The 15,310-nt window shown below is 50.7% G+C and overlaps 1 protein-coding gene across 7 annotated transcripts in view; it reads right to left on the reverse strand.

The window, feature by feature from the left end:
• Positions 1-537: 537 nt before the first annotated feature.
• Positions 538-15,310, reverse strand: part of GRIP2 (glutamate receptor interacting protein 2) — a 65,004-nt gene continuing 50,231 nt past the window's right edge. For 5 of the 7 annotated variants that reach the window (XM_064362068.1, XM_064362066.1, XM_064362065.1 and 2 more), the window contains exons 19-24: positions 15,083-15,262; positions 13,867-14,047; positions 12,126-12,231; positions 5,386-5,529; positions 4,162-4,308; positions 538-3,162 (exon numbers count right to left, since the gene is read on the reverse strand). In XM_064362068.1, coding sequence (XP_064218138.1) covers positions 3,004-3,162; positions 4,162-4,308; positions 5,386-5,529; positions 12,126-12,231; positions 13,867-14,047; positions 15,083-15,262 — 917 coding nt within the window. In that variant the 3' untranslated portion in view covers positions 538-3,003. Of the gene's footprint in view, positions 3,163-4,161; positions 4,309-5,385; positions 5,530-12,125; positions 12,232-12,257; positions 12,514-13,866; positions 14,048-15,082; positions 15,263-15,310 lie in introns of those variants that run through there. The other 2 variants (XM_064362071.1, XM_064362072.1) reach the window with 2 other exon arrangements.

Raw genomic sequence — 15,310 nt, forward strand, 5'->3', positions numbered from 1 at the left:
AAGAGACTCCACACGCAGGCACCATTGTCTGCCTCTGGTCTTCTGCTGCACAGGGCATCAAATCCATTACCTCTTCATGCCTTCTAGACCACTCCCTGCTACCTCCAACCTAGTCTCCACCCCATTTCCCTCCCAGGCCTTCTCTTCCTTGAAACCGGCAAACTCATTCCTACCTTAGGGCCTTTGCACAGTTGGCTGTGCCTGCTGCCTGGGACATTCTTCCTCCAGGTCTCCAGGGAGGCTGGCTCCTGCCTTGTTAGTTTTTTGTTGTTGGACTTTATGCCTTTTGAAATCATTCTTTACTTGCTTACTTGTTCATTGTCTGCCTGCCACCAGAATGTGCAGACATGACCTAAATCTGTCTGATTCATGTCGTATGCCCAGGGGCTGGATGATGGAAGCAAACGGCAAACTTTTTGAATTAATGAATTCATCAAAAGCAGGTGAGATGTCATGAGACCCATACAGAAGCTGACTCTTGCCAACCCATGATGTTTTTTTTCTTTTAAAAAGCAAACACCCTACGCTAGGTGGATTTAAATAATTTTATTTTAAAAAATAGTCCCCATAGCACTTACCCCCAAGCCACTGCAACCCCTGGTGGGACAAAGACTTAGACGAGGGCCCCAAACAGACCATAGGCAGCCTTTGCAATACAGCCCCTTGGCGTGCTGTGCTTCCCAAGAGTCCTAAGAAAACCCGATGTAGAAAAATACTTTACAAGGAATATGTTCTAATCTCAGCCAGAGAAAAATACAGCTTTGGGGGAGGGGGCAGGTAGAAGGGGACATGTCACAGGGGCTGTTCCCAAAATGCATAGGCAGGCAGGACGCTCGCTGGGGCAGGGTGTCAGGAAATGTCAAGTCTGGGATGAACCATCCCCATGAGAAGCCAGGAGAAATATTGCATATGAGGAGGCCGGCGTGGCTGGGAGGCCCGCCGTGGGCCTGATTGCATACGTTTGGGAAAATGGTAGAGGCCTCAGCCCGAGGAGGGAGACGGGGTATTGGTTAGAGTCGGGGTACATCTTCCCTCGCCTGGAGTCCTGGAGTCAATGCAGTTTTCCCAAGCCGAGAGGCCCTGAGAGTGTGTCCTGTTCAGCCCTGTTGCTTAGCAGAGGTCCAGAGAGGCTGAGCCACCTGTCCAAGGTCACACAGCTATGGCTGCTTGTGTCCAGAAGCCACACCTGTCCTGTGCCATGCTTTCCCTCACCTCCAAAAGTGAGAGCTCTCGGCTTTTGCTTGGTGCCCTGTGACAGGCAGTACCCTTTCACCCTGGGCTGAGAACACAGGAATCTAAGATGGCAGAGGCGCTGGGCACCCCAGGCACAGGCATGCCGGGCCCTCAGGGAGGGTGCCTGGGGAAGTGGAGGGGAGGGGTGAGGGGGGCAGGCCCCCTGGAGACAGCGTGGGCAGGTCCCCAAGGAGGCCTTGGTGGTCCAGCAGAGATGGTTCTGGCCCTGACCAGGAGGACTATGTCTGCTCAAGACTGTCCACCCATGATCGTCCAGAGGGGCTAGGGGTCCAACACAGACTGGGTCACACAGCAAACAGATAACAGACCCAGGGCGAAAAGAACAGGCCTCTTGACTCCTCGTCTGTTCCCTCCAATGGAAAAGCACGTTTCTAGCCTCCAGGCACCCCGGGTTGGAGACAGGTGGAGGTGGGAGTGGGTGCCCCGTTTTCCTGAGACTCCTGTGAGAGCTGGGCAGGCAAAGCACATCCCCAGCCTCGACTTCACCCCTACCCACTCCACCCCAGGCACCACTCGCCAGACCACCAGGGAGGCCCGCGCCCTTCTCAAAATGAAGACGGTCTCTGATTCGTGGACATTGAGGACAACAATTTTAAGGGATGCTGGTGCTTCCAGATTTCAAGTGGGAATAGACTTATTTTAATGAGCACTTTGGACACCCTCCGCTGGGCAAGAGTGTCCCATCTTTTTCTTCGGCCTGTGTCTCTACCATCTCCCTCCCTCCGCTAATCTGGCTGTAAAGAGGAGTGCTACCGCCTCCCAGGTCCTGTGTCCATCGCTTTTCGATCTTCATTGGATGGCAGGCGAATGAAAGCGCCAGGGTCTTTTGTCCCAAAATGACCCCTCCCACGTGGAGGAGCTTGGGCTGAGTGGGTGTGCAGATGGGTCAGCGGCCACACGACCTACAGAAGAAGCAGGAGGGCTGAGAGCCCAAGGCCCACAGAGCCTGCCCAATGGGCCCAGAACTACAGTCTTAAGTCCCAAAAGCTTCAGACCAAGATGCTGAAATGAAAGAATCACCCACTTTCAGAATCAAAGGGCCAGCACTTCCTGGGATCCCAGATGCCCCAACTTAGGAGTCTCATAAGTGGGGACCAGACTCTGGGAATCTCAGAATCTCAGGTCTGGGAAGCCCCAAACTCCCATTCTGGAGAAGAGGAGCTGAGCTCCCATCTGAAGCAGCGTCCTTCCTGGCAGCTGAGTCTCTAGATGAAGTGGCTCCCCTTCAGGAAGCCGATCCCCTGAGTGTGTGCGCACGCATCATGGAAACGCCTCATGCCCCAGTGCATGACTGCGCTGGGGTATCTAGTTCCTGCCTGCTCACGTCCTGTGACCCAGAACTCACTCCTCCTCGCAGCTCATTCCAGCTCCATGGCTCTGCTGGGAGGAAGTGCTCCCTACATCTTCGACCTCTCCACAGAGGTCCCACAGGGACCCGGGGCAGCCCCCAGGCCTCTCTCCTCTCGGCTGAGCAGCCCGTCCCAACCCTTCTTAAGGGAGGCTCCTCTGGGCATCTTGGAGACCCAACTTAGCAAGAGACCCCAGTTGTCATTCCAACTAGGGTGGACCTCCCTGCCTGGCACCCCAGTCACCACAGACCTGGGGAACAGAGACCAAGCCTCATCCCCAGCTCAGGGTCTGCCAGACCAACAGATGGATGAACGGGTGGCCATTTCTCCAGCCCAGCTACGTGTCTAAGAGCCAGGATCTGCCTGGTGGCGCCTTAGGAGTCCGGCCCACATGCTGACTTCAGAGCATCCGGGGACTGCTGGGGCCTGGCGCTCGGGGGGCCCGGCTGCTGTGTGCCAGCGTGTTGCGGCTGATGACCAGCTCCAGGACATCGCCCGCCTCGACCAGGAGTGGCACCACCAGGCAGCAGTCGAAGTCCCGTGTGCGGACGTGGTTGACCTGCATGGGGCACAACCAGGGGAACAGAGCCAAGGCGTCAGCCTGGCTGGGCGGAAGGGTACAAGAGCCATGTGATGTCCTCAAGGTGGGCCCCGCCCCCGCCTTGACACAAGCCCTGACAGCTCCAGCACCACACACAGAGGAACATGCTTCCTCTCACTTGCTCTCAGTCCTTCCCTGATGGTTCATCAAAGCGAAAGTCCTAGGAAGGGGCGGGGCTCCCTTTCATACCCCTCTAACTTTCACTTTTCTCCCTTTCTCCCATGAAAGAGCAGACCACACACTCAGAGAGCCTCCTGCCTAGAACTGTGTGATGTGACACTGTCTTCTATTTTATTTGCATTTTACACCCACTTCCTATTTCAAAGCAAGGGTTGCTAGATTTTTCACTCTTAATGGAGACAGAAAGTTTCCTTTCAAAGTAAATGTAAGTTGAAAAAGCGCCGTCAATTTAGAGAAAACATGAATTGAGTAAATTTCATATAAATATGGCAAAAACCACACTGAGGGAGGAAAAATAGCCAGGGCATGAGAATGGGCAGCTGGGGTGCCCAGCACAGGATGCGGCACATCTCCCAGGCTCCCTCTCGGTTAGGAAGGTCATATGAGGGGTTTGGTCCATCGGCTGTGAAGCAATGTGGCGAGTGTTGCTTGTGGGTGAGGGCAGAAAAAAATCTGCGTGTGACTGTACAGTCTGTCTGTTTCCTCTGCTGTGGGGTCTGAGGAGGCCATGTATCTTAGAGGGTCAATTCCAAGCTGGGTGGATGCTCCATCAGCCCCGGGAGAGGAAGGCCCCCACCGGCCCACAGTGGGCATGGGGTGTAAGTAAAAAGGTCTGTGTGTGCTCGGCCTCTGAGGCTCAGGGTGCTGGGGCCCACAAAGCAGCTTAGGCTAACCTGACTCAGACGAGCACATTGTCGTGCCCTCTTCACAGCCCATAGATGCAGGCTCTTTCCCCACCCTCAGGCTCCCACTATGGCCCCCCTGCCCCAGCGTTACCTGAAGGACCCTGTCCAAGGGACGGAGGCCCCCACGGTGGGCTGGGCCGTCAGGGCGCACAGTGTGGACGTAGACACCTTTTTCCAGGAGGCCATCCGAGACACTGAAACCGAAGTCATTCCGCATGGGGTCCTTGTGCAGGGTCACCTGGAAGCAGCAGGAGGAGGAGGTTCCTGGAACTCTGACCTTTGCCCCCAGCCTCCCACAATAGCCCAGGTCCCTTGGTCTGGCATTCAGTGCCGCTGGCCAGTCACACACCCCCCAGGCTGCAGTGCCCTAGCCTCCTGCCCCTGGGTATTCACCCACTCCCGCCCCCATCCCTCCTCTCTCCCCCAGCAGATGCTCCAGACCACGACACTCCAGCACAAGGGAGCCCTTAGGAGTGACTTCCTTTCAGCCCTTCCTCAGTCCTCTGGCTCTATCAGGGAGGAGACCTGGCCAGGGCGCTGTTCCCTCCCCTGACCCTCACTCGTTCCCATTTACCAAAGAGCTGCTCAGAGCTTCTAAGGGCCATTGCCTAGGGGTTGTCCTCCTCCATGTATCTTATTTTTATATAGTGACCTATAGATGGCACAAGACACTGGCTTCTCATTGAAGGTAGTGATGTAAAGATGTGAGATATGTACAAATCACACCCACACATAGAAGGGTTTATATGTTGTAGGTAAATATGTGTGTATGATATATAAACTAAGGCCGAGTGCAGTGCTCACAACTGTCATTGCAGCACGTTGAGAGCCTGAGTGGGCAGATCATTTGAACCCAGGAGTTTGAGACCAGCCTGGGCAACATGGTGAAACCTTGTTTCTAAAAAAATACAAAAATTGGCTATCTCTAGTAGTGCACGCCTGTGGTCCCAGCTACTTGGGGGGCTGAGGCAGGAGGATCACTTGAACCCAGAAGGTCAAGGCTCCAGTGAGCCATGATTGCACAACTGCAGCCTGGGCAACAGAGCCAGACCCTGCCTCAAAAAAATACATAGATAAAATAACTTAAGTGGGGAAAAAAAAGCACATCTACTTAAAGAAAAATAATAATAATAGACAAGTGTGTATCACAGGTGTGTGTGTCACCCAAATGATGAGCATTTTGGAAAACTCAACCAGGTTTTGTGGTGGAGGAGACTAAAGCCCGAGAGAGGCAGGGCCCCTCTGGAGTCCCACGGCGGTGCTCATGGCGCCAGGACACAGGTCCAGGTCTCCTGTGCTCACCCCCAGTGCCCACCTTGTGCATCTCCAAGGGTGTCGGCAGTAGCAGTTCCTCCATCTCTGCAGGGGAGGCTCGTACCTCCCGGCCCCTCTGCCAAGGCCGGTGGCCAGGCCTGCCCTCGAGGGCCACCCTCTGCACGGTGCCTGTCATGATGGATGCCTGCAGGGACACGGCCCTTCTTTCAGATGCTTGTTGGCTTGCCACAGCAGGCAGTCAGCCTGCGCTGACACCTACTATGTGCCAGCCACAAAGGGAGCAACAGTGAACGGGACAGACGTGGTCCCTGCCCATTGGGGCTGGGTCCAACAGTGGTGGAGTGGAGGGTCATGAACCAATCACACTAACAATGAGAATAACCATCACTGGCGCTTCATCATTCGCGCTCACCCAGAGCTAGGTCAGTTCTTAGCACTTCACACCTGTAACTCCTTTTATTCTCTACAGTACAAAGAGGCAAGTAAGTACCTTTTTGTTTTCACTTTACAGATGAGGAAACTGTTTATTTCCTTAGAGAGATAAATAAGATTTGAACCCAGAGTCTAGTTCCAAGGTCAAGAGTCTTAACCACTCTGCTACATGGCTAATCACAAACATAAGTAAGATAAAATTATGCCCTGCAGTAAGCATTACAGAGGTGAGGCGCTCCGGAAGTGAGAGCCTGGGACAGGTGGCCCCGGTCCTGTGTGAGGGATCGGGGAAGCGTCCAGAGCTGAAATGGAAAGGACAAGGAAGAAGAGGCCGGGGAAGAGTCCCTGGCAGAGGAAACATCACGTGCAAAGCCCTGCAGGGCTGGGCGGCAGATCTGGAAGCAGGCTCTGTGGCTGCTGGCGATGGCCCAGTCCTGCAGTGCCCCGTAGCCCACAGTAAGAAACGTGAACTTCATCCCAGGAGCAGCAGGGAGTCCCGGAAGGACTGAAGCCGGGTGGAGAAGGTGACATAACCAATCTGTGGCTCTAGAAGCGTGTGCCGACTGCCACATGAAGACTGGATGGCAGGGGCGGGAGTGGAGGCTGGGAGGGAGACCTGTTAGGAGCCATGTAGTTGTCCAAAGAAAAGACACCGGTGGTCTGGACAAGGATGGTGATAGTGGGGAAGGAGAGAGGGAGCGGAGTTAGGATGGGCTCAGGGAGGGAGGGCTGCGCAGTCGGAAATGCCGAGCTCTAAGCTGCCAGCGGAAGTGTGTGGCCCTGAGGGAAACAGCTTCACACTCAGGCTGGGAAACCCAGAGATGGAGGTGTGGGTGCTGGAGCTGCTGGGAGGGGAGGATGGACTTCTTACCTGTGACATCACACAATCTCAGAGGCACACAGGTGTCTCCCCAGCCTAGAAACATCTCTCCTCCTGCCCATCACAGTAGCTGAGTTCCCACTATTAGTGCACAGTTCTATCTGACCATTTGGGGTGGAGGGTTTGGTCTTTTAGGGATCCCCTAAGGGAAGGTAGATTATGATTAAAATGTTTTAGGCTGGTCACAACGGCTCATGCTTACAATCCCAGCACTTTGAGAGGCAGAGGCAGGAGGATTGCTTGAGCCTAGGAATGCAAGGCCAACCTGGGCAAACATTGCAAGACAACGTCTTTACAAAATACAAATATTAGCCAGGTGTGGTGATGCATGTCTGTGGTCCCAGCTACTAGGGAGGCTGAGGTGGGAGGATCATCTGAGCCTAGGGGGTGAAGGGTATAGTGAGCTGAGACCATGCCACTGCACTCCAGCCTGAGCAACAGAGCAAGAGCCTATCTCTAAAAAATAAAAACTGTTTTAGGGTCAAACTGTTGCATTGGAGTGGGGAGGAAGATAGGAAAACGGGGGAGGGTATTGAATAACGAGGCAGGGAAGTACCTTTTTCTCATCTTAGAAATGATCTTCACCTGCCTGGAAGCCAGCATCCAGAAAGAAAGACACGAGACTCCTCACTTCGGGAAAACAGAGTTATTAAAACATAGAATCACAGAGTCCAGGCATCACAGGGTCTTGGACTCCTGAAACTGTAGAATTCAAGGACTTCCAGTTAAAATACAGACTGAGCTGATACAGGAATTTTACACCTCCCTCCAAACACATAGAGATTATAGATTTCATTTTTTTAAATAAACACTTTCAAAGCAAGCAAGAAAGAAAAATTCAGAGACAGGGATGAGCAGGAGTGGAACCGTTTGGCTTATGGAAGTTAGTGGCCCATGGAAGGTAACAGAACGAGACATACACATTTGGAGCTGGGGTACTGTTCAGGGAAATCAGAGTGCAATCTCAAAGCAGAAAGCTGGGTACCATTCCGGAAAGCGAGTGCCGTCTCATTGCTGGATGGGGACTGGAAAATGTCTGTCCGCAGGGGTACAGAAGGGAACCAGCAGGACTTGAACAGGTGGGGATGGGGAGGATCACCTGCGACAAACTGGAACCCTTAGCTTCACGTGTGCATGAGGGTGGGGCCAGAATCTGCCTTCCACAATAGTGCAGAAACACTGAGCTGAGGAATGACTTCAAAACCAGTCTGGAACTGGTGCAGTTCAAAGGCCAAAGCCGAGATGTGTGAGGCACAATATCACCAATAGGTCAACAGTGTGGGGCACAGCAAGGCGTGTGCCTGGGAAGAGACCACAGCTGGAAGCAGTGCAGTGATAAGATGAAAAGGCCCACCTGCCCACAGACAAAACAAGTAGGCAAATCCACACCCCGGGAACTAAAAACGAGGAACTTGGCACAGTGGCTCAAGCCTGTAATCTCAGCACTTTGGGAGGCTGAGGCAGGCAGAACACCTGAGGTCAGGAGTTCGAGACCAACCTGGGCAACATGGCAAAGCCCTGTCTCTACTAAAAGAAAAAAACTCAAAAATTAGCCAAGCATGGTGGCATATGCCTGTAGTACCCAGCTACTCGAAAGGCTGAGGAAGGAGAATTACTTGAACCCAGGAGGTGGAGGTTGTAGTGAGCCAAGATCATGCCATTGACTGCACTCCAGCCTGAGCGACAGAGTAAAACTCCATCTCAAAAACAAAACCAAAAAAAAAAAAAAACCCTTGAAATAAGTCTGTTTACAGGGGTGTCCAAACTTTTGTTTTTCCTGGGCCCTATCAGGGAAATTGTCTTGGGCCACACATAAAATACACTAACAATAACTGATGAGCTTCAAAAAAAAGTGGAAAAAAACTCATAATGTTTTAAGAAAGTTTATGAATTTGTGTAAAATTCAATGCTATCCTGGGCCACATGTGGGCCACAGGTTGGATAAGCTTAGTTTAGGATATGTAGAAAAATAAGAAAATAAAAAGCAAAAGTCATTAAAAAAAAAGACTATGAAGATTTAAAAAAACAAAAAATTATAGGAATAAAAGATGGAGAAGTTGAAACATGATATCTAAGAAATGAGTTACACAGTAGAATAAATACAGCCAAAGAGAGAACTCGTGAATTGGAAGACAGATTAAGGAAAGCAGCTAGCACACAGTACAGAGAAAATATGAAAGAAAAGTTAAGAGACATGGGGGGCAGAATGCTTGGAGGACAGGTGCCCAACATACCTTAACAGAAGGCGACAATAAGGAGGCAATATTGAAAATACCATGACTAGGAATTTTCCAGCATAGAAGGCAAACATGAGCCCTCCGACTGAAAAAACAGACTGAATCTGTAGTAAGACAAATAAACTCTTACTGAGACACATCAGAACAAGACAGCCAGCCATCACAGAGAAAGAAATCCTCAAATCTCCTGGAAAGAAAAGACACAGGACTTTCAAAGGAATGACAATGAACCTAACAGCAGCAACGATCATTGCCAGAAGACAACAGAGTAATATCCTCAAAGCCCTGAGTAATTGCTTAATTTCATAGTCAACTAAACTATCACTTAAGAGCAGGGGTGAAATAAAGACATTTATAAACTTCTAAATTGATTGGCAAAAAAATAAATAAATAAATAAAGACATTTTCAGAACACAGAGCCTAGAGCAGTTTACCACCTAACAAGATTCTCAGTGAAAGAATATCTTAAAGGATGAACTCAGAAAAAAAAGGGTATGCAAGAAGCAAAGGCGGTAACAGAAATTGTCAAATATTCTGATAAAGCCCCACGCTCATGAATTTTGAGTAATTTATAAACAAGTTGGGAGATGAGAGGAGATAGTCTGGAGAGAAGTGAAAGAATCCTATAGTGCATGTCTTAAGAGGAGGACAAAGGTATTGCTTAGACATGTTAGAAAAACAAGTTAAGAAAAGATACTGAAAATGTAAGGTGAGGCCAGTGGTCTCTCCAAATAATTGTTTAGCCATAAGAAAGGAGGAAGTACTGACACATGCCACAACATTAAGCTAAGAGAAAAAAGCCAGACACAAAAAGTCAAATACACACTCCACTTTAATGAAATATCCAGAATAGGCTACTCCATAGAGACAGAGTAGATAGTGATTGCCAGGGGATGGGAAGAGGCAGGAATTGGAAGGTACAAGTTTTCATTTTGGGGTGTTGGAAATGTTCTGGAATTAGAGCCACTAAATTGTACACTTTAAACTGGTTAAAATTGCAAATTTTGGGCCGGGTGCCGTGGCTCACACCTGTAATCCCAGCACTTTGGGAGGCCGAGGCAGGTGGATTACCTGAGGCCAGGAGTTCAAGACTAGTCTGACCAACATGGTAAAACCCCATCTCACAAAAATAAAATAAAATAAATAAATAAATAAAACTGCAAGTTTTATATATGAGTTTTTATCATGATAAACAAAAATTTTACATTAGTATCATTTAAAAGGCACTGGACTAAATAAAATTAAGAGAGACTTAAGAAACATATTGATCAGCTCCAAGCATGGATTAGACATTAGTTTGGACAATTTGGGTCCAACTGAGGAAATCTGAATATGGTCTTGGTATTAGGAAAGATTAAAATATATAGAAATGGAAAAATGAAGTAGCTAGCTAAAAAAGCAGTCTACAGACAGTACATACATCATGATTTCATTATCTGAAAATACACATAAACTCATTAAAACAGTAACAGTGGTGATCTATGGGTGGTGGGAATGTTGTGTCCTTTTGTTTTATTTTTACTTATTTTTTGATTTACTCATTTTTTTTATTTCTTATTTTGATTCTGCTTTGCTTATCCAATTTTGCACCATACACATATATAACTTCAGTAATAATAAAAGGTTTCAATGTAAAAACTGAATGTTGAAAGTAAAACAAATGAATTAAAGATATCGCTACAAGAATACAAACAAAATTTACAATTTCCAAATTGGAGATTGTGGAGAGAGTGAGCAGTAATGAAAAATGTATCAATAGAAAAAAAATGAAAGATGGATGATCAGGAGGAGTATAAAGAAAACAGAATAAATATGAAGTATAAATTATATACTAGAATTAAGTTTAATTATATGTTTTTTCAGGTGTACCTCTGATTGAAAGGTTTAATTATATTAGTAGTCACAATAAATATAAGTAGACTAAATTTATCTTTAATAAAAAGAGAACACACTATGTATAGTATACAACAGAAACATATTTAAAACAATGATACAGTAAATTTGAAAACAAGCAAATTGGCCAAGCACAGTGACTCACCCCTGTAAACCTAGCCCTTTGGGAGCCTGAGGCAGGTGGATCCCTTGAGGCCAAAAGTTCAAGACCAGTCTGGCCAACACAGTGAAACCCCATCTCTATTAAAAATAGAAAAAAATTAGCTAGCCATGGTGGCACATACATTTAATCCCAGTTACTTGGGAGGCTGAGGCATGAGAATCACTTGAACCCAGGAGGTGGAGGCTACAGTGAGCTGAGATTGCACCACTGTACTCCAGCCTGGGCAACAGAGTGAGACTCTGTCTCAAAAAAAAAAAAGTACATTAGCAAAATTTGGGATGCAGCCAAAGCAATACTTATAGGTAAATTCATAGCTTTAAAAAATACTTTATTTGAAAACAAGAAAGACTGAAAATTAAGGTGCTAAGAAACCAAGAAAAGTATCATTACTTAAACATAACAAAAGAGAATATCAAAGCTAAACAAACAAATGAGTAAACCAGAAAATAATAAAGCCAAAAATGTGTTCTTTGAGCAACCTAGTAATTGGCAAGACTAGTGGAGAGGAAAAAAAAAGACCCCAATCAACAATATTAGGAATAAAAAGGGAGCAAAAGCACAGATAAAATAGAAATTTAAGTAAAATAAAATTGCTCTCAGAGTGGAAGCTAGATCCTCTCTAGATCCTCCTGGGCAGCTTGTTGTATTCACTGAACAGTGTTGGCCTTACACAAAGCCACATTCACCTCTGGTTTCCCACAGTCCCTTATTTCCTGTGTCGTCACTGATGTTAACACCCACACGCTTCCACAGGGCATGCCCAGAACCACGTTCATGTATCACACGTACATACACAGATACTAAAACTGCCCCAGTGCACCTACATGTGCACACTCACACATGTTCTGAAATACACTCTGCAAGTGAGTGTGCATGAGCATGCTCCCACGCATGCATATACATCCGCTCTCAATGTACACAATGATGTCACACATATTCCATGTCCACATAGATAATATGTAGTATCACAGTGCTCTCAATCACACTTGCACGTGAGTCCATGCACAGTCTGTACATATGTGAAGACACCTTTCCCCAGCAGGTGTCCAGGTGAGTGCGTACATACACGTTACACATGAGCACGATCCCATCAACATGCCTGCCTCCCATTGCACACATAAGAGGGTGCACAGCCCCAGGTGCCCCACACAGGCCTGCAGGGCAGGTGGCCATACCTCCAGTTCCCTCAGCAGCTCTGACTGACCACATGACTCCAGGTCTTCGAGAGCTTCTCCAAACACTCGCCAGAAGCCCTCCTCTCGGGCAGGGCCAGGGGCTGGGCTGTAACGTAGGAACCAGAGAGCGTCAACTCCTGGTACGTGGGTGGGCGGGCTGGGGCCTGAGGAGTCTTCGGGGCCCCAGGACCCAGCGCTGGGCTCGAGAGGCCATAGGGTAGGTGGGCGGGCAGGCAGGCAGGCATCCTCAGTGGCAGTTCTGGGGCCCCAGGGCAGTGGTTGGTGACACAGAATAAGGGAAAGACGCAGTTAGGGGCGACCAGGACTGTCGGTGGCCAGTTAGAACAGAGGCAGATGAGACGGGGTGGAGAGCGGTGACACAGGATGCCTGGGAAGAGAGACAGAGGACAAACAGACGAACAGACAGAGAGGAGATCCATGGTATAGCCCCAGAGGACGGCCCCTGGCCCCGCCTAGACACATGGCACCACGGAACAGTGACAAGGACAGAGCTGGAGCCAGCAAAGACACAGATGGATGGAGAGGATGAAATATCTGTGCTGGGGAAGGGGTCGAGACCACCCATAACTCCCATCACAGGTTGTATGAACCCATTATCAGCTCTAACACTGAGTCTCAGAAAGTTAACAATTCACATGTTCACACTTCACAAAGCCACTTGCCAATTACAAAGGCCTCGGCAGTTACACGGCATGCTGTGGTTTGCAAAGCACTTGCTCTTTTATGAGGGCACATGGGCTTTGCTCTCTGAGGGAGCTTAGGAATAAGGATGTGCTGCCTCCTTCCCTATCCATGTAACAGATGAAAAGACAGAGGCTGAAGGACACTTGCACCATTCAAGTCAGTTCCACAAACATTTCCTGAGCTAAGTCTTCTGCTGGGCACAGGGATATAGAGGAGAATAAGGTGTGGCCCCTGTTCTTACAGAGCTGGAAATGCATCTGCAAAATATACCTGAGCACGTACTAGGGGCCAGGCATGGAGCTGGGGTGCCACCAAGTAGAAATGACAGCTAAGTAATTAACCAGATAGACATGAGGTGGTTAGGCCACCAGGAGACTTGTAGGAGCAGCTGTGGGTACCAGAAGGGAGGGAGGAGTCCCTTCTGCCTGAGAAAGACGGGGAAGCTTCCCAGAGGCAGGAGAATTTGGGCTGAGTTTTGAAGGATGAGTAGGGATTTGCCAAGAGAGACCAGAGGAAAGGCACTGAGGCGGAAGGACCGCCTGATCAAAAGCACCACGGTGCAAGGGTGGCCTGGGCAGATGAGGAACAGCATTTCTCCACAGCCTGCTCTCTGCAGGAGCCTTCTCCAGCGGCTGAGCCACTCAGAGCCACACGGCACAGCCCAGGGATGGTGCCGGTGAGCTGAGGGCCCTCGAAGAAGGCCATCAGGCCATCTGGGGTAAGTCAAATGGGTCTGGGTTCAAGTCCTGAGTCTGCTGCTGCTCTTCTGAGAACAGGAGACGACCAGAGTTGGGAAAGGCAAAGCAGGCTGCTCCCACCTCCACACCTTCGTCCCTCCGTGCCCTCCAGCAATCTGCCCTTCCCTCTGTCTCGGTCTGGCTGAGGTGGCTCTGCTCAGTGCTTCTCTCCCAGGAGGCGCCTCCTCAGGAGCCCACCAAGATCCTACATTTTCCCACCGCTCTGGCACAGGCACCCTCGCCCACCCCAGCCAAGTCACCATGGCTCCCTCCTCCTTCATGGTGCTCCCACCACAGACCTCGTTGGCGGCTCCCAATCCTCCTCCTCCTCCTCCTCCTCCTCGGGGAAGCTCTCGTCAGCGGGGGTTGGGGTATAGCTCGTCCTCCGGGGCTCGGTGGGTGGGGGGCTGCCCCTCAGCCGGCCGGACCTCCACTCCTGCGGGGTCACTCCCCGGGCTGCCGTCTGTGGCGTGTAGGACCCTGGCGGTGGAGAGAGGGCCTCTGAGTTCTCTGCGACCTCACCTTGCTTTCTTGCCTGCCACATTTCCAGCTGCGCTGGGTGACCTTGCGGAGATCTTTGGTCCTCTCTGGGCCTGCGTCTACCCAGCCCTCTGAGGGCCTCTGCCTCCTAGCATCTCCCTGGAGCTCCCGGTCATCCAGAAGTTAATGCCCGGGGCTCTGTGACTGTCCCAACTCCATCGGCCTGGGCTTGGCCATCACCCTGCCAGGGAGGGAGGCTGAACATGTGGCCCACCCTCCACCTCCTGCCTTTGGGAGCTCTGTAGGTCCAGCCCTAGGAAGTGAGCTGAGATGCTTACGGAGAGCTGGAGACAGGGAAGCTGAGGCCCAGGGACAGCAGGTGTCGGCAGGCAAGGACGGGCTGCAGCCACCCACGGCCCGGAGAGGCCTGGCTCCACTAGTCCTCTGAGGTGGACCGTGGGGAGTTCCAGTGGCTCTGGGCCACTGAGGCCAGCCAGCCAGCCACCAGACTCAGACGCCTCCCCGAGGCCACCCCAGGTCTCAACGTGCATTGGCTGGGGAGGGAGCCCCAGAAGTCTGCCCCACATCGGGTCTTGTAGGCTGGGATGGGAGGGGGCTTTTGGCTGCCCTATTTTCAACTGGATGGAATGAACATTGTTGAGCACCTACTGTGTGCCAGACATTGGGCTAGGAAGGAAGGAAACAGTAGAATAAAGACCAACTTGGTCCGTAACTTCACAGTGGGGAAAGCTAAACAGCCAGGGTGGGGCCCACGGTTCTAAATCAAAAGATAGGGCTGCAGTACACGCTCCCAGGAGCAAGGGGCCCCAGGAGCGGCTTATGGAGCCAAATCAGGCCTTCCTTCAGGAAGGGCCCCTATAGGATGCCAGGAGAGGCGCACAGGAGGGACGGGCACAGGAGGGAGGGACGGGCACAGGAGGAAGGGACGGGCACAAGGAACAGTCCCGCACAGGTCCAGCAGCTGGGGTGGCCTGGAGAGAGCATCTCACTTGCCCAAGGGCCCCAAGGTGCTACCTGGGCCCCCAAAGCCACCCTCGGTGGTCGAGCTGTCCCAAGACTCCACAGCACTGTCCACACTGGGCACAGCAGGCGAGAAGCGGGCTGCTGGCATGCCTCCCTTCAGGGCCTCTGCTGGGTCCTCATCAGCATCGCTGGTCTCACTGTGGCTGCCCGCCTTGTGGGGTAGGAGGGGGCCTGGGAGGAGAGCGGGGCGTCACTTCGGACTTCACAGACACTCCTAGC

The sequence above is a fragment of the Aotus nancymaae genome, unplaced genomic scaffold (assembly GCF_030222135.1).
Source record: "Aotus nancymaae isolate 86718 unplaced genomic scaffold, 86718_ANA_hifiasm-v0.15.2.pri h1tg000046l, whole genome shotgun sequence".
NCBI classification, from domain to species: Eukaryota; Metazoa; Chordata; class Mammalia; order Primates; family Aotidae; genus Aotus; species Aotus nancymaae.